The 24524-nt window shown below is 38.0% G+C and overlaps 1 protein-coding gene across 2 annotated transcripts; it reads left to right on the plus strand.

The window, feature by feature from the left end:
* Positions 1-629: 629 nt before the first annotated feature.
* Positions 630-22692, plus strand: COPS2 (COP9 signalosome subunit 2). Of its 2 annotated transcripts, none has more exons than XM_017805053.1 (13): positions 630-884; positions 9419-9532; positions 10591-10668; positions 11263-11388; positions 12681-12770; positions 12880-12957; positions 13813-13987; positions 14997-15175; positions 15309-15361; positions 17465-17562; positions 19181-19263; positions 20336-20394; positions 21127-21884. In XM_017805053.1, the coding sequence occupies exons 1-13, from the start codon at positions 831-833 to the stop codon at positions 21269-21271; spliced, it is 1332 nt and encodes a 443-aa protein (XP_017660542.1). In that variant the 5' UTR covers positions 630-830; the 3' UTR covers positions 21272-21884. The 2 variants fall into 2 exon arrangements, with proteins under 2 accessions (XP_017660542.1, XP_017660541.1); XM_017805052.1 differs by having other exon boundaries at positions 752-884; positions 12660-12770; positions 21127-22692.
* The last annotated feature ends 1832 nt before the right edge of the window (positions 22693-24524 follow it).

The following is a 24524-nucleotide window of genomic DNA, read 5'->3' on the forward strand; positions in this document are numbered from 1 at the left end:
GGTCATCCTAAACCACATTACACAGGATTGCGTCCAGACAGTTCCTGAATATCTCCAGTGAAGGAGACTCCATGACTTCTCTGGGCAAGCCGTTCCAGTGCATGGTCACCTGCAGAGTAAAAAAGTTTTTCCTGTGTTCAGGTGGAACTTCCCATGCACCACTTTCTGCCCATTGTCTCTTGTCCTATTGCTTGTCACCATGGACCAGAGCCTGGCTCCATCCTCTTGACACCCTCCCTTTAGATAATTATACACATTAATGAGGACCCCTCTTAGTCGCCTCTTCTCGAAGCTGGAGAGGCCTAGCTCCCTTAGCCTTTCCTCCTAAGAGATTCTTCAAACCCTTGACCAGCTCAGTAGCTCTCCACTGGACCCACTCCAGGAGCTCCACGTCTCTCTTATACCGGAGCCCACAGCTGCACACAGCACTGCAAATGTGACCTCATCAGGGATGAGCAGAGGGGCAGAATCACCTCCCTCGACCCTTCCAGGGACCCACAGCCCCCGCGGGAGGCGGACACCCGGCGGGCGGCCCTGGCGCCAGCACGGCGCGCTCCCGGCGCCAGGAGCGGCAGAGCTACCCGGGGAGCTCCGGCGTGCAGAGCCCAGGCCCCGCCCGGCCGCGTTGCCACGGCCCGGTCGCTACCAGGGGCAGGGCGGCCGGCGGCGGGGCGGCGCGGATTGGGCTCGGAGCGGCCCGGGCCGGGGGCGGGAGAGGCGCGGGCGGCACCGCGTTCCGGGCGGAGCGGAGCCACATTGGGCAGCGCCGCGCGGGCTTCTGGGAGAAGGGGCCGTCCCCGCCACCGCCCCCCGCCCGTCCTCCGGCCAAGATGTCTGACATGGAGGATGATTTCATGTGCGATGATGAGGAGGACTACGACCTGGTAAGGGCGCGGGGCGGCGCGGGGGCTCGGCGGTGGGGCCGGGGGCGCGGCCGGCGCGGAGCCGCTCCGGGCCGGGGCTGGCGCGGCGCGCCCGCCGCAGCTGCCGCCCCGCCGGGGCTGCCCCGGCAGGGAGCGCGGACAGGCAGGAGGAGTTTCCCTGCCGGGGAGGAGGGCGCGGGCAGCGGGCGGTGGGTGCGAGGGGCGGGTGCTGCCGTGGGAGCAGCCCCCGGCCGCCTCTCCCTGGAGGAGCAGGCTCCGGGCCGGGCAGGTGGATAGGCCCGGGCTGGCCCGCGGGCTGGCCCCGTGTCCCCGCAGGGCTCGGGGTGAGGGCAGGCTCCGATGCGCTGCCCCCCTCTCTCCCTCCCTCGTCCTGCCCCCGGCCCGAGTGTCGGGCACGAAGTAAAGTGATAAAGTTGCCCGCCCTCCTCCCCGCCCGCGGCTCCGAGAGGCCCTTGGGGGTGGATGCGGTTCATGTGCTTGTGCGGGCGACAAACTGAGGGAAAAGTGGGGGGAAGAGAAAAGGGGGTGAGGAGAAGGGGCCACACGGCCGGTTTCTGACGCAAAACGCTGAAGGATGCGCTTGTTTTTAACTTTTTGTTTTTATAGCCTTAGCGAGCGTTTTGCCACCCCCGTTTTGTTTTTAATTGCAAGGTTTGGGGGGTTTTCCTGTTAACATTTTACTAAATGTTGACATCAGGTTTTGTCCTAAGCTTTTACAGTTAAAAAACCTGCTGCTTTTCTCATTGGTTTTATTTATATTGCCCTTGCTTTTTGTTTTTTTCTGCTTTTACGAACTTCCCATTGGTTTTTAAACTAGAGGCATTTAAAAAAACTCCTGTGTATGGTTGAGGTTTCAGTGCTGCAAACTCCGGACACTTGTTTCTGGAAGATTTGCTTTCTAACAATTATTTGGTAATCCTTACAACTTATGAATTCACTTAAAATACTTACCTGATTTTATTTGAAATAGTTTCTGGGCAGTGTTTATTATGAGCCGCTCAGAATGGCTGGATGACATTAGATACAGAATAAAAGCACCTGGGTTTGGTTTTGAGGGTTTTTTTTCGTTCATGTAGGAGTGCTTATGACCAGTAACCCTATGAGCTGCTTGCGTTCCAAGAACTGTTAGTGTTCCCCTTAAGTCCATGAATGAATTCACAGACTTTCAAAAACAAGGTTACTGAAGAAAATACACAGAGACTGTTTAAAACCGAATTTTCATTCATTTTCATTAACACTGAAATTGGTGTCCTGATTTAAAATACTATGGTTTTTTTCCACGTGATACAATCAGAGGAGAATTCATGTTGAATATCCATGCATAACACGAGAACTGAACATGTCGAGAAACCATTGGAATTGCATTTTTCAGTCTTTAAAGGTACAAATTTGAGTAAGACTGCAGCTCAAACTCCTGCTGCATTTTGTCAGTTTTCACCAAGAATGGTTTAAGGCTTTTTCCTGTGTTTCTTTCTTCTGAAGTATGTACTTTCTCATTGGAAAAACCTTCCTGAAACGTCTTGCTTGTGGCAGGTTTCAGCCTCTGACTGTAGTTACTTTCACTGGAATATTTTCATCATCATTAATTACCCCTAGCCAGACCTTTCCAAAATTTAAAAATACTGCTTGTAATAATTAGGAACGTGTTAGTTTTTTCCTTTCAGTATGTAACTCCCATGTAAAGCATTAACTAAAGCTACAGATTTTAAAATTTAATTTCAATTCATAACTGATGGGGGGGGAATTGAATAATCAAAATATTCCATCTTAGACTGGTTTCAGCATTCCAGGACTAACAGACTGCGATTGGCTGTTGTTTTCAAATGTGCTTAAGACTGTAATTGTAGTGTTCCACATAATTGTTTCAAAAAAAAAGTTAAGGCCCCTTAAGATAGGGCCTGGTTTCATCTTTTCATGTTAATATAAATCTAGTTAAAATAAGAGAAGACTGTATAAGGGGATGCATGATTCTCAAGTTCAGTGAAAGGGCTGCTGCAGAAGGCTTTGCAACAAAAAAATGAGTACAAGACAAAATACTAAGACCAGTGCAGAGCTGAAAATAAAGGAGCACATATGAGTGCAGGTGAATACTTTTTTTGAGGAATAGGAGGAGAGGCAGTAATTAGAGAAACAGTTAAGGAAAGAAGAAATAGCAATTTTGTCAAAATACAGTATGGTGAAACTAGGTTCAGGTTTCCCAGGGTAGCTACTAGCATAACGGTTGTACTGAAGACTCCCCCAAAAATTCATTTTGTCAGCTTTTATTAGAAGTGATTATGGCTCTTTAAATGTGCACTTGACCTGCTGATTATGGAGAACCAGTCAGTCAAATTTCCTTAAGTATGCAAATGTTTCACACTTGAGTTGAAATGTGAACAGATATTCTGAAGGCCTAGCTCTTTCCCAACTTCATCATGGAATTTTGTATAATTAGAGTAATTACTACACTGTTAAACAATTGAAGACTACGCACTTTACAGGTTGTACTTGACTGTTTCTGTTTAGTTTTTCATTGGGTAAAAAGTCAAGGTTTTGTATGTAAATGACCTCAGCCACTCCTAGCGAAGTTAACTTTGTTTACTGGGAGTCTTGATATCAGGAAGAAATTCCATTTATGTTTGTGTGGATGGACCTAGATTCACAGCTTGCTGCTAATGTGCAGTGACAGCCTTGATTATAACATGGATTATTCCACTTCATGCTTCAATGAACAGAATAATGTTTACTGGTCATTAGGAAACCACTCAATTTTCATTTCTAGTTTAATTTCTAAATTCGAATTTCTAGCTTTTAGGTGCCTTACATGACTTCAGTCCAAGTTCTTTTTACTAGATCCAGCCTGAGGGTGGAGAAGGACAGGGAGGGAAGGACCATTGTAAATTCCATTTTTGTTTTCAGTCTGGGACAAAAGACTATGTTTAGAATTGACTTTGAGGCTAAACTCAGCCTTCATCCAGCAATTGATTCTTCCAGGCACAATGACAAACACATTGACAGTTGTTGTAGTACGTCTACTGGATTGTTTTGTTTTAAATAAACAAGGAATTTGTCTGTGGTGTTCTTAAGTATCGTGTTCTGAAATTCAACTTTAAAATTAAAGGAAGGTTGGACAAATCTGTTTTCTGAGCAACTGATCTTTTTTATGTTATGGAGTTGTATGACTTCAGTGACTTGAGTGGAAAAGCTGGATAAAATTCTGAGGAACAGCCATCAGTTTACACCCTGCTGAGAGGGCTACAGGTTCATGAGGATTGGCATGGCTCAAGTATGGGGAGCATCCCCTTAGATTACTGAGGATTTCCTGTTTCAGACTGTGATGATATTGGGAAATAGGTACTCTTATTATTTATTTCATGCTAAATGAATTGGTTCATTCTTTATTTCCAACAGAGAAAAATATACTCCATTTCAAAAGGAATTTTTTTATGTTACCAAACTTGATAACCAATCTTGTCAGTAGGTAGAGACATTATCCTATCTTATATTGATGCATTGAAATTTTATGCAGATATTGTCACCTCTTCCCAGCTGTTCATGTTTCACTATTGCCATTATTTTAATAAATATATAGATATGTTGCAGACAAGAAAGTGATAATTCTGCACAAACAGGCTTTTACAACTAAAGAAATACCAAATCAAGCAGATCCAGTTTACCCTCTTCTGTTTCCTTGTTATGTTTAATTACATTAGTATGTGATTTAAAAAAATAAAAGTGAGCTTCACAGAGGATATAGGATGTACTGTTCTCTGAATTAATTACCGTTTCATATTTGATAGAGTTTCAGCATATGTCCTGAGATTTTATTTTATGCATTCTCTTCAGACTTATCTTTAAACACAGAATTGATATATATGGGGCTTGTTTTGCTCATTGAAATGTCTCAGAAGGAAGTATTGAGGTAAAAAGCCTGAGAATAATTAGTCAGTAAATTCTTTCTGTCTGACCAGTGACAAGTGTCAGTAAGTTCTGGGTTTTGTTGGCTTTTTTTGGCAGTTATTCAGCACCGTGTTCAGAACAGAGCTCTCCAGGATCTGATATGCAGTTGGGTGCTTAACAGAAGCAAGTTAGATCTAAGTTATGCTCAAAACTGGACTTTCTGAAAAGGATGCAGGTGACTGTAGGAGAGCTGTGTGACAGAGGTAGAAAGTAAAGGCACCTTTTTACTGTACTCTTTACATGTCATAATACCAGGTTTCTCCTGCAGTCTCCTGTCTCATTTCTGTGCATCTCCCAACTGGAAAAAAAATTAAAACAAAGGCAGAGCAGAGTCTTTCATGGGACTCCTGACGCCACTGCAAACGCTGGTTTCACAGCCTTCTATTCCTGGTGTCAGCCCTGGTGTGAGCCAGCAGGCACGGGATGACTTGCAGAGTTAGTGAGTAGGAGCAGAAGAGCAGAGACCTGGAATGTGGAAAAGAAACCAGGCCTCCGAATGCCTGCCTGAGTGCTTGCAGACTTCTCACACAGATCACATTCTTGTTTTTGCTCCCAGCGTTTGCCTCTGTTCTTTTCCTCCTTGCTCTTTTGCATTCCAGTCTTACTGCTTTCTTTATATTCATGTGCCTGGATACCAGCAGCAAATGCTCATAGAAACTGGTACTTAAGGCTTTTTGTCCTGATGCCTGCAGGCCAGTGGTCCAGGAAGAGCAAATGCAACGAACGTTGTGCTTAGCAGACTTCCTGAATGCCATGGTTAGGAAACAAAGTTAGCTGAAGTAAAACTAAATTTGTACCCGACTTATTCTCAGAAACAATTGTACTTCATAAAAAAAAAAAATTGTTTGAGTCAGCCAAATGGTTGAAATTTGGTAAAATTACCAGCAATTGAAAATTGACAGTAATAAGTATTTTCAACAATGTCCTTGAAGGATTCATTTTTACAGAAATAGATCTCTTTATATTGTGTCTTTCTTCTGGAAAGTTATCTTTGTGTAGCTACTTTCCACCTTTTTTTTTGAGAAAGGCTTGCAAAGTTTAGTTCTGTAGAGCTGGTGAATGACAAACAGTGAGCACTGGGGGGCTGCTCTCTCAGCCCAGCAGGATCAGCCATCAAGCAAGGACTCTACAGCATAAAACCCTGAATTGCTGCAGGGAAGGGCAAAGGGATGCTGGGACCACAAATGGACAGGGAGGATCTGGGAGCACTGGGTGCTCTTAACCTGCCTTTGCTGCTGGAGAAACTGCAAATGGATCCATGCACTAAAAAGGATGATTAAAGCTGACTGGGGTGAACTGACTTCTGTGTGTGCTCATTTTAGAATCTGAGGCTTAATGTTTTATAGCTGTTTACTGGATAAAATGAATTTTATGAAAATACGTAATGTGATAAAGACTTGTTAATTAAATTGGTTCCTTGGTACTAATTTAACTTTTAATAAAACTATCTGAAAGAACTATGTTCCAGGCAGAGTAAGCTATGTCAGGGGTTTTTATCTCCATTACAGTTGAGCTAGTGTGGTAATTTCTCTTCCCCCAAGAAGTGATGGGATGGGATTCTGTTGTTTATAACTGAATGCATTTAGAACACGGAACAATGCTTAAATAATGTCTTAAGCTCTTTAACTCCATTTTTTCCAGACTCTGTCAGGGCTTTCTAATTTTTCGAGTACTAATTAAAAAAACCTACTTGCTTGGTTTGATCTCTGAGCAGGGAAGAACCCAGGGGTTTTCAAAGATCAGTTCTGCATACTCAGGCAATTTTTTTTTTCATTTGAACTTATAATGTTGATGTCCATTCGAAAAATATCACCAGGATCTTAATTTTAAAAATTCTTAGGCCTGTGACTTTTTTTACATCAGCTGGAGATAAAATATCACACAGGTGATACTTGATCTTGAAGTTGTAATTAAGTGTTTGTCATTATGCAGATTGTTAGGTCTAGATCCTATAGTAGAAATTCTTAAGAGTTATTTAGAAATCATTTTTGTAAACTGTATGTTTCTACTTCATTTGCAACAAACTTCTAAACTAAAAGGGTTGAGCTGGGAAAGTTGTTCAAGCAGGAAGCAGGGGCATTAAAAATGAGGGTGAGGAAAGGTTAGGCTTTTGCTATCTGAATTTATTGTTAAAAGAACTTTTCTGTTTCCAGAACTGAGAAGGAAATGCATCTTTTTCTTAGTTTCCCCTTTGAGGATACAGCTTAATGCTTCCCTCCTTCTTTCCTTTTGCTTTTGGCAAAAGTTGAATGTTTTTACCTTCGTATCCTACTGCACTAAGCCATCTCTGCCTCAAAAGAAGGCAGAGTGCTGGTCCTTCTGAATTTATCACCACTGATATAATTAGCATCAGTGCTTGAATTAAGATACAGTGTCTACATGGCTGATTTTTTTTTAATATCATGTACAGATTAATGGCATCATCTTATACTTAGTTCAAGGTTTGAAAGTTTTCTTCACAGCTATTAAGTCTAAATATGTCTTTTAAAGTAACCACCTTACATTTTCTCCCTTAAAGCTTTGAGTCCTTATCAACATCCTGAATCTGATGTGAGGCAAATAGGCATCAAGTGAAGAAAAAATACAGCTGTGAGACTTCGATGCATTTCAAAGCATTTCCACTGGGGAAAAAAATTATCTCTAGACTTAACACTTCTTCTTTATTATGTATTAATATTATGAAAATAGCTTTATGGGATATTTAAGTATCATTGAGAAAAATTATCTGAAAAAAGGTTTCTTGCATGAATCCACATCCAGAATCCCTGCCAGAGCTAAGAAGAAAATTCAGATGTTCCTGGCTTTAGGCTAAAAAAGCATATTGCCTCCTAAAAGGAATTAATTTAGTTTGCTTTCCTTTTATCTTTACAAATAGACACTTCTGCCAGAAATATTCCCCATTGTTCAAGTTAAACATAAACAAGACATCAGCTGATTACACACATCTTGAATGTTATGCTGTTTAATTTTTGGCAGCCTGTATTTCCATAAGGTGCCTGATACAGCTGTTGACATCATGTTCACGCACTCGTAGCTGCTGCTCCACCAGAGCTGGATCAATAAAGACTTCACAAAAACAAGCTGACCAAAATGAAAGCCTGCCCAATGAAATGAGACACTTCCTGTTTTCTTTGCTGTTTTCAGTATTAAGTTTTTATAGCTCTGTGGGAATTCAGAAAACAGGTTTGTGGAATTGAGACCATTCATTCTCACTAATGCTAATACTTTGTGGAGTGAAAATAAATACATACATGGGCAACTTGCCTACATGTTACAAATAGAAACGTTAACAGGTAGAAGGACAAATGTCTCAAGTACCGTGTTTAATAAAATCTGAGTCAACTGTGAGCTCCCATGATTAATTTTTCCATTGGAACTTTAGGAAACTGAAACTTTGAAAGATTTGCTTTCAGTGCTGGGAGGAGAGAGCTATTTTAAAACTTCTCTTTTGTCTCATCTTTTTTCATTCCTTCTTATGTTTTTGAAGGAGTCCATTAATAGTAGGACATATGAATGAACAAAAGAGTAAATGTGCCTGATGAAGTACAATAAAAGAATAAAATCCAACCTAAAAAAGGGCACCTTACTATGCATTGTTTATGTTGTTACAATGGAAAGTTACTGTGACAACAGTAACTTTCAGATTTAAACTGATTCTGTAAAACAGTTTATCTCCTAATAGCCAAGGACCCTATTCAGAGGAGTTGGCTTGAAAATTCAGAGGTGTGAAGTGGTTTTGAATGATGTACACCTCACATGAAATTCTTATTTTAGCTTTGTTAGTGTTTTGTAATTCAGACACACAACGTTGTCCTTCAGCAAAAGAAGATAAAATGTGTTGAGGAATTTTCATCAGAAAAAGTCTCGGAGTACTTTTTTAAAAAATAAAGTAATAATTGGTAGAAGTAAATACTTCAATTTGTTTGGCACTAGTGTACATGATGGGTAATTATTTGATTAAATTATTGTGCCTGTGCCCCACCCCACTGTCTTTGGCAGCATCCTTAGCATTTTCTCAATCATCTCCTGCTTCTCAGCACAAAAGCAGCTGGTGTTCTCATTATTCTTTTTTTTTTTTAATTTCCTTACACGAGTATGAATCGTTATGGCATAAAAAGGCAGATTGGAGTGAGATTCATGGAAGCATTTGATACCCTCCATAGCTGAATCATTCCTTGTGCAGCAGCTCAGCCCCAGTCTGTTGTGGGGATGGCAGAGGTGGTAGAACAGGGTGCCTGTTGGAGAACCAGTGGGCATCTGTCCTTAAACACGGGCATTGGCAGAATTCCAACAATACAGTCTGTACTTGTCATAAAGGTGAAGCTGGTAGAGCTGTGAGTTCATTAATGCAGAAAGAAATCTGCTGGCAGGCAGATGTTGGTGGTTGGTGAGTCTGGTCTGGTAATGGGAGAGATTAAATCACCATAAGAGTCTGTACCTGTCACATGCTCTAAAACTGAACATTTCCTGTTAGTTCCCAACCATTCCATATCAGTTGGAGCAATGTCTTACTATATTTTATCCATTTTCAGCAGATTATTCGATGTTCTGAACCTTTCTTTTTTTCTCCTTTTTTTTTTTCCTTTAAAATGTAGGAATATTCTGAGGACAGCAATTCTGAACCAAATGTGGATCTGGAAAATCAATACTACAATTCCAAAGCTTTGAAGGAAGATGATCCCAAAGCAGCATTAAGCAGTTTTCAGAAGGTTTTCCATCTTTATGTTCTATCTCCTCTTTTTATATTAATTCACATTGTAAAATACTTGCTTACCATTTGAGTTATTTTCTGGAATTTTCAGAATAATTTTTAGGTTTACTACTGTGCTAAGTTTATCACTGGACAACTTAAAACCCCTGGCTGACTGCCTTTCAGGATCATTCTTAGGGATCATAAATAGGACATGAAATAGTCTTATTTTATCACAGATCTGAGTTTTTCATCTTCAGGATTTACTAAGTTAATTGAACAGTTCTAAATGTGTTTTCACGTGTCAACAATAGAAGCCAGATCCATTTGGTTTTTTTTTTAATGAAAGTGTTTTCCCAAGTGGTTTATGTAACATATTGTATTTGGTTTGCTATCTGATTCCAAAGCATTAAATGTATAAATACTAAGTGACACAGAGTTTCTTTTCTTCATCTCAGTTTTAAATTTTTTGTTTGCACACTGCTACCAGAAAGCAGTATGTTAGATGTAACTTTTTAAAGGAAAAGTAGGTATTTGCATCTCTTGGCTTATTTATAGTGTATAACAGAATTGTATACATGACTTCAAAAAAACTTTCCAAAATTTTTACTTACGAAACATTCCCTTAACTATGTTACATTAAAGCCTGGAAGCTTTTCTGCCGTGTGTAATTCAGAACTGTACTTCTTTAACTAATTTAGTCAAAATTGAGTTGAGTCAGTTTTGCAGGGGGTGTTAAAGCTTTTTTGTGCATATGTATTTATGGAGCAGTAGTAAAGTTTAGTGTTTGGCACTAAAGTTCAGTGTTTGCTGCTAACAACAACAGCAATCACATTCACCCTCCCTACAGCAGCTAAGTTGTGAAAACTTGTAAGATACAAACTTCTTACCAATTTTCAATAATACCAGGAAAGAGTAAAATCGAAGAACAGGGCAGAGTTAAACATTACTTAGTAAGGAACAAAGTGTGGGGGGAAAGGCATGTATGGGATATGTGCATTTGAAACAAGATATAAAATGGATTTAAGTTTGAATAAAGCTTTTATAAATATTGTGCAAAAAATTCTTCTATTTCAGGTATTGGAGCTCGAAGGTGAAAAAGGAGAATGGGGATTCAAAGCTCTGAAGCAGATGATTAAAATAAACTTTAAATTGGTAGGAATTCCAACTATCACTTGGGAGTAAATGGCATAAATACGTATTTGATCCAGAGACCTTAAGTTATTATTCTGATTTACCCCCATGACAACTAAATCTGCCAGAACTTGTCTTTTGCAGCCTTTAGTGGCTACTACAGACCTGGCAGGAAAATGATGGGGTGGTTGCAAGTCAAAGGCAAAGTGGATGCAAAACAGCTGCTGTAGTCAGCTGATACTCTCTGAAAGTCTGAGGCTCGGTCCTTGCTGTCCTGAGTGAAAATGTTCATGTTCTTGTGTGTGTGTGCCCTGCACCAAGACAGCAGTGAAACATTTATATGCTGCATGTGCAGCTCTTCCAAACAGTTGTATGGCCAACTGTGTTTTCTTCATTGAGATAAGTATTTTAAATGTCTATTCCATGCAGTGCTGATGAAGTTATTTCTGATTCTGCTGCTTGTGAATAACGTGGTGATGTAAAAGTTCAAATAGCAACCGCTCACTACTGCATAGTCCTTCTGTTATGCTTGCTTTCCTGTATGCACTTGCAAGATACAACTCAGTTTTTAATCATTAAAACAAAAATTATAATGTAATTTTGTTTTTCTTTTAGACTAACTTCCCTGAAATGATGAATAGGTATAAACAGCTACTGACCTACATACGGAGTGCAGTTACAAGGAATTACTCGGAAAAATCCATCAATTCTATTCTTGATTATATCTCTACTTCCAAGCAGGTTGGATCATCACTTCTTTCATCTTCATGGTTTTCTGTTTTGCATGTTAACTATGGACTTTTGTGTTTGGTTTGAGCTTTTTTGATCTTAGATAGAATATATTTCCCACATTTTGTGGATTCTGTTAAAACAGATAACTTTTCATAGATTTGTCCTTTTTTGGCAATACTTACCTGGGTTTTCCATGCTCATAAATAAATACTTTTTTTTAATTAGCATATTAGCTGCACAGTATCCAGTGTCCTCTCAAAGTAATTTTTAATTAAACAATACTTTTTTTTTTTTACTTTTGGGGAGGAGAGGGGAACCTTTGTAGTGAAGTGCTGGTGTGAAATGCTGTCTGAGTGACCTGTGCCAGTGAGGTACATGGTCACAGCCCAGCTCCTTTTCTTTTGTGTTGGTGTAGAAGCTTTACAGAGAGTAGGAAGCTCCCCTGACTGACTACCTGGGAGGATCACTGGTCTTTAGTGATGACTCTTCAGTCATTATCACAATCTTTCCTGTCCTGCTACTCCTAGGAAGTGCAGCTTTAATAGCTCAGTGGTGGGTTACTCTTAAGGTCTAAAGGATTGTCTTAGACTATTCCTTTCTTGGCAAAGATTAGTCTCTGGTCTAAATGCAATTGAGCCAGACCTGGAGGAACAATCTGGAAATCTTAATTTTATGTATAGTCACAGATCTGCTATCCCCAAAAGAACTATGGCTATAAACAATACTAATGCATTCTCTGTTTTACCTTGTAAAAGGTAACACTCAGCACTATGATTTCCATTTTAGATGTTGTATTTTTGGGTTTTGTGCAGAGAAAAGGTTTGAAACACTCAAGAGGTTTCTTTCACTCAGCATTGGTAGTACAGAAAGGAGAAGGGATCTCTTCCTTTGACCGTTTTCCTCTCTTTGTAAAGTATATTTTCTTTTTGATATGTAAATCATTTTTGGTTTTCTTCTTTTTAAGTAGGAGCAATGTTGCCTGTGTTTGTTACACAACATCAGAATTCTATTCCTTGGTTATGTAAGATGGGCTCTTATAAGATGCCTTTCATTTTTCACAGATGGGTGGAAATCTTGGAATGTGAATGCTTTTTAATTGTATGTTTCATATAAGAAAAACAAGTGTAGTTAGTTTTGTTACTTTAGAAGCTCTTTACAGTTTAAATGCAGACATTCAGTAAGATACAAGTACCTTTCTTATTTTGAAGTTCAAGCATGCACTTTTAGTTTGTTCAGATTGACTTTATTAACAGGTACAAATTTGCTGTTTACAATTATAGAATTCTGATTTTTTATGCCAGATGGATTTGCTTCAGGAATTCTATGAAACAACACTTGAAGCTCTGAAAGATGCTAAGAATGATAGATTGTGGTTTAAGACAAACACAAAGGTAAAATATATAACTTACTGTTTTTTGCTTTTGTTTGACACCTTCAGCTAACTCTTATACTTGTGAAATCTTAATAGACCTCAGTACTTCAATTCTTTTTTCATTACAGCTTGGCAAATTATATTTAGAAAGAGAAGAATATGGAAAGTTACAAAAGATTTTGCGTCAGCTGCATCAGTCGTGCCAGGTACCTTTATATTTTTAATCACTGTGGCTTAGTAAACAACATTGATTTTGGGGGTTTGGTTTTGTGTTTTTTACATCTGTTGTTGGCCTTTGGGGCATGTTGCTGAGCTTTAGTACAGAGGGAAGAAATTCTGTGCCTGATTTAATTTGTTATCTGTTTGATAACATGAAAAAAAAAAGAGATAAGTGTTTTATTCCTTGCTTAAAGATGATTTTTGAAAAAATTATTCACAGCTGCTGATTAGGTTACTCTTCAGTCAGATGCAAGGATGAGAAGCACATATCAATTATCTATAATGCATAGACATTAATTTTAAAATATAGCAAAGATTCCATGTGAGCTTTATTCGAAACTGAAAGTACAGTTGTTACTTTCCCATCTGGAAGGAGAAAAAATAAATTAGCCGTGCAGCCTGCTGTGTGTGTTTGTGACAGTTTTCTTCTTTCAGTATGGAAAATAGGTTACAAATGTCTGGGAAATGGTTCTGTTACAGGCAGCAGAAGATTGTATGTGTTATCTGTATATATGCATTTGTGTCAGTCATTGCATTTATGTACTGAGAGTGTGATTTAAGCAAAGTGGGAAAGAATAACGGGTAAAGTTTGGAGGAAAACATTTAATTACACAGAAATACTGACGTTTTAAATAAAGGGCTTCAAAACTTGGCCTGTGATAAGTTTGTCGAGTATTGTGTTTTCTGTTAAGAGTTGTATCAAAATTGCAGAGTTTTTAGGAATATTCCTATTTCTGACAAGAAATTACTGAGAGTATTTGGTAATCAGTTTTTTAGTAGTATAAAACTGAAATTGCTGTTCTCTTAAAATTTCACAGTATTTATTACTTAATCTGTCCTAGACTGATGATGGGGAAGATGATCTAAAAAAAGGTACTCAACTATTGGAAATCTATGCTTTGGAAATTCAAATGTATACAGCACAGAAAAATAACAAAAAACTTAAAGCACTGTATGAACAGTCATTGCACATCAAGTCAGCCATTCCTCATCCGCTGATCATGGGAGTTATCAGAGGCAAGTTCATCTTGAATTTTTCATTTAACTTCTGTTGCATGGATTAGTTTTATGAAAATCTGAGAACTAATGGGTTTTTTTTCAGTTCCAGCTGTAAAGACAGAGGATCCTGTAGATTCAGGGGCTGCTGTCTCATCGTGCAGGACGTAGCTCTGCTGTTCTGGTGCCCGAGTACCAGATGCACTGGTCAGAAGGGCAGGACAGTTGGCCATATAAATGTTAGGAAAGAAGCAGTAGAAAGAAAAAAGGAAGACTTGAGCTGTTTGGCACCATGGCAAGCAACAAAAGATAAATGCAAAGGCATTTTCAGGGGATAAAAACAAAGGCTTGACAGGAAGGGCTGCTGGCAGAAGGGACTGCTGTTTCTGTAATCCCCTTTGGTAAATTTGTGCTCGATGTCTCACCTCACTGAAATTCAGCAGGAACTGAAGGGCTTTAAGATGTACTCGAAAATATTATTTATTATCTGCAGTGATGAATTGTAGTGGAAACACGCTGTGTGTCTCGAAAAGAAACCCCTTCTCCAGAATATTGTTGTGCCTTCCTCCTTCCACTGCTGTAGGCACTTGCACAGACAATCAGGCAGCAGTGGGTACTTCAGGAGATAGAGAGTATTTCTCAGTTTTTCTGTGCAGTTTTGCTCAACAGATAGGGAAAAATTCCATAAATATAGGAAGTCTGTTGCCACTGAAATGGAGATAAATTCCATTTCAGTTTTTAGAGTATTTTAACGTAAGGGTGAACTAATTATTGGCTCTGAGGATTAGTGTTCTTTCAGTTTTACGATGTGGGTTGGGTTTTGTTTGTTCTTCTTTGGAATGAGTTTATCCAAATGACAGCGCTGTATGTGAAGGCCCTAATGCTTTTTTTTTCCTGGTGATTTCAGAGAATGAAATGACTTCTGAAAATATTTCAGTAATCTATTTAGAAATAGCGTGGAACTTGGGTACAATTACTGTAGTCAGCAACAAGCACACAGTGTTCCTTTTCATCTGTGTTTTCTTTTCAGAATGTGGAGGCAAAATGCACTTAAGAGAAGGAGAGTTTGAAAAGGCACATACTGATTTTTTTGAAGCATTCAAGAACTATGATGAATCAGGGAGCCCCAGAAGAACCACTTGCTTAAAATACTTGGTCTTAGCGAACATGCTCATGAAGTCTGGAATAAATCCATTTGACTCTCAGGAGGTATTTTTTTCTTTTTCCTTCACATTCCCCCTCCCCCTTTCTGAGTTTATAGAGAAATTACTCAAAAGATGAAAATGGAAAAAAAAAATATTTAAAATCTAAGCTTGCATATTGTGCTTTCTGTTCTGTGTAGGCTAAACCATACAAAAATGATCCAGAGATTCTAGCAATGACGAATTTAGTAAGGTAAGATTTTAATTTTTCTGGAGGAGAGAACAAAAAAATAAAAAGATATAGAGTCCAAACCAAAATGAAATATTTTTAGAGGTGGCTTTTCTCTATACAGCTAAGACAGTTATTTCATCAATATTGAGCAAATATTTGTACTGTTTTTCTTAAGGAACTTACTTAGTATGAGATACCAAAGTATCTATATTATACCAGGTAGGAATACAAGAGACATGCTGTTTCTTCTGCTCTCCTGAATTTTTTATGCAGTGGCAAAAACCTAATTTCTATCCTTAAATAAAAACTGTCCCACCTTGTACTACAACTGGTCTTTAGGGCTGACTAAGTTGACTGACATGTCATACCAAAGGCAATAGAATAATTTGATGCATGGATATATCATGATTACTAATTTAGGAATAGAAAAACTGAACTCTCAGGTGATCTCCCCTATCCTTCAAAAACACATGAAAATCAGCAGAAGGCCAAATTACCTCTTACAGGCAACTGTGATATGAGGACTTTCAGTGTATTAAGATCATAAGTAAAATAAAGTGAACTGAGACAGGTTTTGTGTACTGTGCTTTGAAGCTGCCCTATTCCATCCATTCTATCCTGCCTTTGCTTTATCAAGTTAAAAAAAAATAAACAATACATAGGAAAAGCTTTCCCACCTTTTCATTAGGTAAGAAGTAGTGTCTGCTCACGTTCTGAAATGCACAGTTGATCTGTTGGAACAAACCCTGCTCTGGTACCGCTGTGGTGCTGTGCCATTGTATGCATACAAATTGTTTCTGGAAGTGAGGATGTTCATCCATTTTTGACACAGTGGTTGAATAAATTATTTGGCAGTTCATTAAGAGACTATTCCCAGTAATTCATTCCACTTTAGATGTGTTTTTTCTGCTTCACTGTCATAGTTTCTTGTGAATTTGAGGCAGAAGGAACTCCAGATGGCCTTACCCAATCTGATTTTATTCATATTTCTGATTTATATCTTTTATCTTGACATTTGAGTATAACTGCTTCTATAAAATTAATAATGCAATTAAAGCAGTGTAGATAAGAAATATGCAGAAGATAAAATTAATTTCAAAGATTACAATTATGTTTTTAATCCTTTCTATACAGTGGGAACTTATGTTTTACATATGATAAAAAGAGACTTCTGAAATAAACAATAAAATATACTGAACTGAAATTCCTTTTAACTGTTAAGTAAAATTTACTCGTTTCATGTGATACAGTCCATGCTATTCACATAACTCCATTTATAAACTGCTCAAGTTCTACCTTAAATGTAAGAGGTCTTTTTCTTGCCCATTTTAATAAAGGATGAATCTTTTTGACCAGTTTCAAAACAATTTTAAAATGTACAAACCAGGAAGGAAAAATAAACGTTGTTTTTAAAATGTTTGATGTCAGTATTAAAAAGAAGTCGAAAGCATGTATTTAAAGAAAAAGGTCTTGTTTCAGTGGTTACAGCTCTTGATCTTTAAATGATGCTGTGGTGCCACTACTGAACCCACCTGTTTGTAACCCTTTCTCAGATAACAAGACTGACTGACTAGTTAAAGGATATATACACAAATAAGGTATAAATAAAAATCTAAAACATAATTTTATGTGAGAATTACTGATGGTTAATCCTGGAAGTCAGGATTTCTTCCATCTTCCTGTATTTTTAGAATTCAGCTTAAGATGGACATTGTAGAGACAGCAACTGCCTTCTACGCTCTTTTTAGCTCTTATTTCTGCCACGAATTATGAGTTATTGAAGCCAAAATTCATGTCATGGTACTTTTCAAAACTGGCTATTTTTAGGGTCTAGGCTTTTTTAAAGAAGTAAGTACAGAAAGTACAAAAGTTTTGAAACTAGAGTGCACTTGTGGAATGACTAAATGTTCATACTAAACTTTAGTAAATGCTCTTAAAATTGAAATAGGAGAAAGGTCATTTCTGTTGCATTTCATCTTGAGACAGTTTTTTGATTATAAAGGTTCTGAATGTAATTATTTGCCACCAACGCTTAATACATGTTAGTATAGAAGATGTAGAACATACTCTTATGTAAGTCTGTAACTTGTAGAATAATAATTCAGTCTCTTGTTTTTTCTGAAGTGCCTATCAGAATAATGACATCACTGAATTTGAGAAGATTCTGAAAACAAATCACAGCAACATCATGGACGATCCCTTCATAAGGGAGCACATTGAAGGTATTTTTGAAGGCTATTTTAATCCTTTTTGTTTTCACTACTTGGTAAGCTGCTGGCTTTTTTCTATTTTTTTCTTCCCGTGGTTTACTTTTCTTCTTGGCAGACTGAGAGTTCTTTGTAATTACTTGTTGACAATTCCTTCACTGTTTACAAGTTCCTTAGGAGTTGGTCAAGGCCAGCATGCATCCAGGCATGTGGCATGTCTGTGAAGAATTGCAGGAATGGAGGAGAAAGTTCTAGCAAGAGGGGATGTTCTAAGATAATATCTGTGGTGGTGTTAAGACACTGAGTATTTTGAGTGGTTTGGTTTGGGTTTTTTTTTTCCCATTGTAAGGGTGAAATGAGAGCAGCCCTTGCCTGTAAAGGTGACTTGTAAAAAATTTTTGGACTTACACTACCTATACTTAATAAACCAGGAGAACACATCAACACAGGCCTTTCTGTTCCAATAACATGATAAAATAAAGTTCCTCCTGCATTTTTTCATGTATTTGAGAACTGAGAAGTCTCTTCACTTGAACGTAGTGCCCAGTTCTTCAGGTGACTAATAATTCCAAGAGTGGGTGTTGCTGTGGCATTGCAAGATCATTTAGCTGGACAGTTATATGAAAAAAAGAGTTAAATCTAGAGACCTGCTTCTCCTATACTTCTTGTTTGTAAAAGAGAACATGGCAAACAGCAGGGGAAACTAAATATAACCCTGCTACTGCTGCTACATGTTGACTACTGGTGAGCTTTGAAGTCTTGTAGGGAGACTGTAAGATTAGAGAGATGGATGCCTGAGGAAGAAGATGTGACAGAACTGAAAAGCAAGAGAAGGACAGTTGAATCAAAGAATTGAAGAGGATTATGTGCTAGTGATGTCTCATCTTTTTCACTCGGTAGTGATACGACGTGGTCGTGGCTGTAATGTTTACATACCTTGCCTCATTGTTTTAATCTCCTCAGTTTTATTGAGACACATAATCTGGTCTTCAGTGGGTTTTTTTATTATATAAAGAGTCCTTGTGTAACTAGTTAGGTAAAAATGGATCTAGATTTTTTTTCCTATTAATTTATAATTGTAATTTATGCTTTCATTTTATCCCAACTTTCTTTAATAACATAAAAAAATTCTAAAACAGTTACTGCATTACTTTACTGAAGCAAAATCAGACACTTCATGCAGATTGTTTTATACTGTTTCAGTTCCTCATCATAATTATACCACTAGGCCCTGATCTTTTCACTTTAAATGTGAATATTCCCCACGAAGTTAAATGCACACAGACTTTTTAAGTTGCATATCCTTAAAAATACCACTCTTCACTTTTGTACAACACATAAATTAGAGGGACAGACGTACCATGCAGTAATCTGTAGGACTTATGCAGTTAGTTTGAATAAGTTAAATTTTTACCAGAGAATATGTTGCTCCATGTTTAAACAGTTTTTGACTCTGTGTCCACCTTCAGGGTTGCACGTTGTTTGGGTCCCTTGGATTCTGCTGTGCTTCCCCACCCACTGAATTACTACCTTAAAAGATGCTGGTATTTAGGATATCTTTCTGTATGGAGTGGTGTTGCATCTTTATTTCAGTACTGTTGTTTTTACAGTGTTTATTTTTTCTTCTCTACAGAGCTTTTGCGAAACATCAGAACACAAGTGCTTATAAAATTAATTAAGCCTTACACAAGAATACATATTCCTTTTATTTCTAAGGTATGTGTCAGTGGAGCCTTGCATTTGCTTCAGTAAATGATTAATAGTGAATAAAAGCTTTTAAATAAATACAGTGCTTCCAGAAATAGATCATCTAAAATACAATCTACACCATAAAGTAGCACTGATGCACTGCTGGCAGCTTTGCAGTGAAAAGAAAGTAAATTTCAAGTGTCATCTGAGTGCTTTTTATAATATGTACTATGATATACTTCTAAAATACTCAATTACCATATTCTACTTGGTGTGGAAAATCGCATTTCTGAAGAGAAGTATAAAAAGTTGAATTTGTATAATTAAAAATGTGATTATGAATGTAAATTTTATGAACATAAAAAATTAAAATTTGAATTCCTTTTGTTCAGAAGGTATCTTAAAATGTCCGTGTTGTATGAGTTACAGAACTGTGGTAGTAGAACAAACCAGCCATTATCACAGAATCACTGAAATCATTGCCTAATCTGGAAAGAACAAAATCAAACCCCAGCGATAAGAGATGACTATTTCCATCTCGTGTGGGTCTGTGATTTTGCTTGCAAAAATTCACAGCATTACAGAATGTGTCATGAAATATTAGAGGTGCCTATTTTTTATCCTTAAATTCTATTTAGAACTCTGTGTGCCTTTTTTTTTTTAAATTAGACTTAGCATGTGTAGAACTTGCTTGAGCCAGAAGATGCAATTATGTCTCTAAATGGTTTTGAGTGTAGATCCATTCTTTCCTGATAATTACTGTCTTATTTTATTTCCTGGGGTTTTGTGGTTGTGGTTTATTTTGTTGTTGTTTGGGATATTTTTTATCTGTTTGTTTTTTCAGTAAGTCAGTAAAGGAACTAATTTCTGGAGCTTCCAAAATTTTGCTTCAGCCTTTTCTGAGAAGTTACTGATCTCTTGATTCTTGGCCACATGTACTTTGGTGGAGGTCTTTTTCTTGATAGATCGTTATTGAATTGATACTTTTGAACAGTAAGAAACAGAAATGAAACCCAATTCTGTATATGAAAATAAAGATGGGAGGGTTTTAATGTTGCAAAACATGGTGGCAACATAATGAGTTTTCTTTTTCTTTTAGGAGTTAAACATAGATGTAGCTGATGTGGAAAGCTTGCTTGTGCAGTGCATATTGGATAAGTATGTACTTTATTCTTGATTATTGATCTTTGATTATTTTAAAATAAACTATACAAGAAGCAACAAAACATTGTTTTGGTGCATTGTGACAATACTAGTTGATTCTAGAAGTGAAAGCTAATGATGCTGACTTTGGATTTGCTTATGAGCAGTAGAGTATGTTGGAAAGATGGGAGCCAAGAAAATGACACAGAGAGATTGAGTGGCATGGTTTTATTTTAATTTTTAATTACATAATAAAGTGTCTTGAATTATTATGAAATTATGAAAGTTACAATTCTAAGTACAATTCTAAGTCTGCTCTCCTTAACTGGAAAAACTTGACTACGATTTCTAAAACCTATTTTTCTGGAGGGTAACTTGTTATATCTACTGCAAAAATAAAATCCATACGTTAGTTTATATTTTTTTAATTTCTTTTGACATAAATCTCCATTTTTTATGATTCCTTGACTTTCAAGAATTGTTTACCTCATACTGCTTTAGACTTTGTGTGGGTCATAGTTAAGCAGATAAAATGTGCATTGCCCAGTGAATAAGTCCATTTGATTTCCAATCATGGTTACAGCTAAATAGGCAGGGCTGCCCAGGACAATAATTATAAAGGCGCCGAATTCTGAAATGGACTTTCTATCTCTCTTGTATCAGACCTCTTCTTTTACCTTTGATTTATCGTTAGTTCCTATTTCCACCTCCGTTAGCAATTGACAGTTTGTATTTCTTTGCTTCCAGCACTATCCATGGCCGAATTGATCAAGTCAACCAGCTCCTAGAACTGGATCACCAGAAGAGAGGCGGTGCCCGGTATACTGCGTTAGATAAATGGACCAACCAACTAAATTCTCTCAACCGGGCTGTAGTCAGCAAGCTGGCCTAACAGAAAACAAGCTTCTACAAACTACTTAAGGCAACAGTGCAGTGATGTAAACCTTAAAAGAACTGGGAATGGCAAAACTACTGTCGGTTGGTGTGCCCTGAAATTATTGGAGTTATGGCAGAAGTGCTTTTTTGATCAGCTGGTTTGTGTTTTGCTGCTGCATTTATCCCAAGAAAAAAACAGCTTTAATCTCCAGAAGAAAACCAAAATGCCACGGGATTTATGCTGTATTGACATCTTGCCCTAAACATACAACATCCTAGTAATTTGTCAAGGGGCAATTGATGACCAGAGAGAAGATTTTTGTCATGATTTTAAATACACTGACACATTACTGTTGGTTAAATTTAAACATGTTTTACCTGCAGAAATTCTCTCACAGAAAATAACCTGCAATAACTTGAAATGCATACCCTTTTGAACACTTCCTTTTCTCATGTATAAATTGAAATGTTTGCTGCATTTTGCAAAATGTCAGTTCTCCAAAAATGTGTCCGTATATTTCTGTACCTGCAGTGTAGTAAAGGTTTAGAAGAAACCCCATAATTATAGTGGCATACTGTCACTTAGGTTTCAAGCAGCAAAATAAACAGTGCAGTTCAGAAATTGTACAGTTGTTTCTTGATGTGCTTTCATTATACTTGAATTTTTCTTGTGTTATTTTTAAAAGAAAATAGATACTACTTCAAAAATAGGTATTACTTGATCCTCACCTCATTTGTGAAGGACAGTATGGAGATTTTAAGTCTGAATGCCTTGATAAATGTGCTGTTGATTTTTCTTTTTTTCCCCCCTTGAAACAGTGAAACATAAATACTAAAGAGCTGACATTTAGCAGTCTTGCTAACTGACTTTCAGCTTGCAAGATGCCAAACCATTATCAGCCCTGTCTGGTTATGTTGGTGGGTATTTGGCATCTCTCAGGGATATGCTCGGGTTTTATTTTGCTATTTTAAGACTGCAGGTTTGCCAAGCAGTACCCTGGGAATAGAAGTGCAGACCCTCTTTGCCTGATCTGTGGTCTTTTTGCCTGGATTCAGTGTATATAAAATGACACTGTGGGTTTGGAGTGGGACCCAAGTACCATGACACTGGTCATAATGGAATCTCTTCTCAAATGTTTGAATGTGTCGTAGTCCCTTCAGAGCTGCTATTCAAGTCCTGAACTCCTGCCACATAGTAGGCACATGCCTTTTGTGTGCCAAGATTTTGGAATCATCAGATCCATTTAAAATATAGCTGCAGTGGTGACCACAGCACCTTTTATTCCTGTAGCAGATTGTCTGGAGCTGACAGAAAAATTCTCCTGCAGGTCTCAAACGTAGAAGGAATTTTAAAGGGTCACTTCTGTAACTGAGAGTAGTGTGTGATGGTACACAAAGCAGTGCCACACACAGACATTGTAATAGTAGAAGGAAAAATAAGTACATAGAGCAATTAACACCACCCCAAAAATAGTGAAAAAGCCTAATAAATTACACATGTCCATCACATACATGCAAGGCACCGTGGTAGACTCAATGTTCTAGAGCAGGATTTAAATTGGTAACAGGGTGTAACTAAATAGGATAAAATTTATTTTTATCTGAAGAATAGTTACGGCCCTTAGAAAATTATTTTGCTCTGCAGTTGTCAAAGCAAGTGAATTTTTTTTCCTGGAGTTTACACAATAAAGCTTAATGTGTACCATGAGTAGCATGATGCTGAATCTTGGGTGAGCATTTCTTCTTCACTAATGCTTTTTTTTTTTTTACCCATAGGTATTTTTAATTTATCCACTTACTTAAAACAGTGGTAAAATAAGAATATAAATTGAACTTAAGTTTTTAAGCAAAGTTTTTTTCCTTTGTAAAATCTGTAGATAACATTGACTAAAAGCACATTGTTTGTTGTTTCCTTACAATGCTGTGATGTGTAATATAGTTTTTACTTTGAACATTCCAATAATACCTGGTGATGTGAAGTTGAACTTAACAATACTGCACAGTAATTGGGACCCTTAGCTACAGATCCAGAGACTTTAATTTGGATAGGGAATGTTGCAAGGTTCTTCCTCCCTGGGGGACAAGGGACTGTCTCAGCTCTTTCAAGGTTCTCCTTCCCATGGAGACGGGGACAGTGACAGCTATTTGAATATGTTTCCTTTCCCTGCCATTTCCCACCACCCTTGCTGTGGGAAGGAACAACTCTCTTCTAAAGGAGAGGAAAAAGGAGAACTGTGTATAAACTTACAATCACTGAAAATAAAACAGTCTTCTTGACTTTGTCTCTTGTACCTGCTGTAACCTTCCCCATCCCAGCCATGTCTGTTAGGGAGGCATGTTCGGATTTTTATCAAGAAGGAGACAGGAATACTGCAGTAAATCTTGTCCTTCCATCTAGTTCCCTTGTTTTATCTTTTTGTTCTGAAGCTCTAATTGTCCAGCTTGTGAAGGACCCTCAGTTTGAGCGGTGAGGGCTAGCGATGTTTTTTAGACCGAAAAAGCGTCAGTCTACCTCTAATATTTAAATTGTTGCGTGTTTTGGCATGTTTTAGTTCTTACTCATGTGTACAGTGCCTTAGCAGCTGTGCTCTAGGCACATAATGAAGATTTATATAATCCCTAAGGGATTCTACTCCTTTTCTGAGTTCTCATAATTCTTAACCTGGAAGATGAGAATTTTCTGTGGGGAAATACAGAGGAGCTCTGTTGTCATACAGCGGCAGCAGAAATCGCCAGTAGTTGCTGTAGCCCACCTGGTCCCTGGTAGATCTGGCTCTGGTGTCATTTCTGCCTTCTCAGGAAAGGTGAACAAGCAGTTGAAGGAAGAGGGTGAATGAAATTTTTTTCAGGAAACACTTGCACTGCAGGTTGTTCCAGGCGTGGTAAAGCAGCCACACTGTGTTCTCCAGTCTGAGTTCCAGTCATTAAATGTCTGCAGTTGTCACTGATTGTCAGAGCCACACTTTTCACAGCTTCTGGGGTCTTTTTATATACTTTTTGTTGCTGTTGGTGCAAGACAAACTGGCATCTTAGTACCAGTACCACTGTTTGCAGAGGAACATTTTAATGGCTGTTGTAATCTTTTGTGAGATTACAACAGTGATTAAGCTGTGTATATATAAACCCTTCTTCTGAGTTGCTGGCAGCTTATGCATTAAAACTGAACAACGTGAAAATGAAATCTGGGAGGATGTGGGTGCTATGTCTGCATTTCAGATTTATATTTTTTATTTTATTTATCAAGCATACTTGGGAGGAATGTATTCTTT

The sequence above is a fragment of the Lepidothrix coronata genome, unplaced genomic scaffold (genome assembly GCF_001604755.1).
Source record: "Lepidothrix coronata isolate B3197 unplaced genomic scaffold, Lepidothrix_coronata-1.0 Scaffold11, whole genome shotgun sequence".
Lineage (NCBI taxonomy): Eukaryota > Metazoa > Chordata > Aves > Passeriformes > Pipridae > Lepidothrix > Lepidothrix coronata.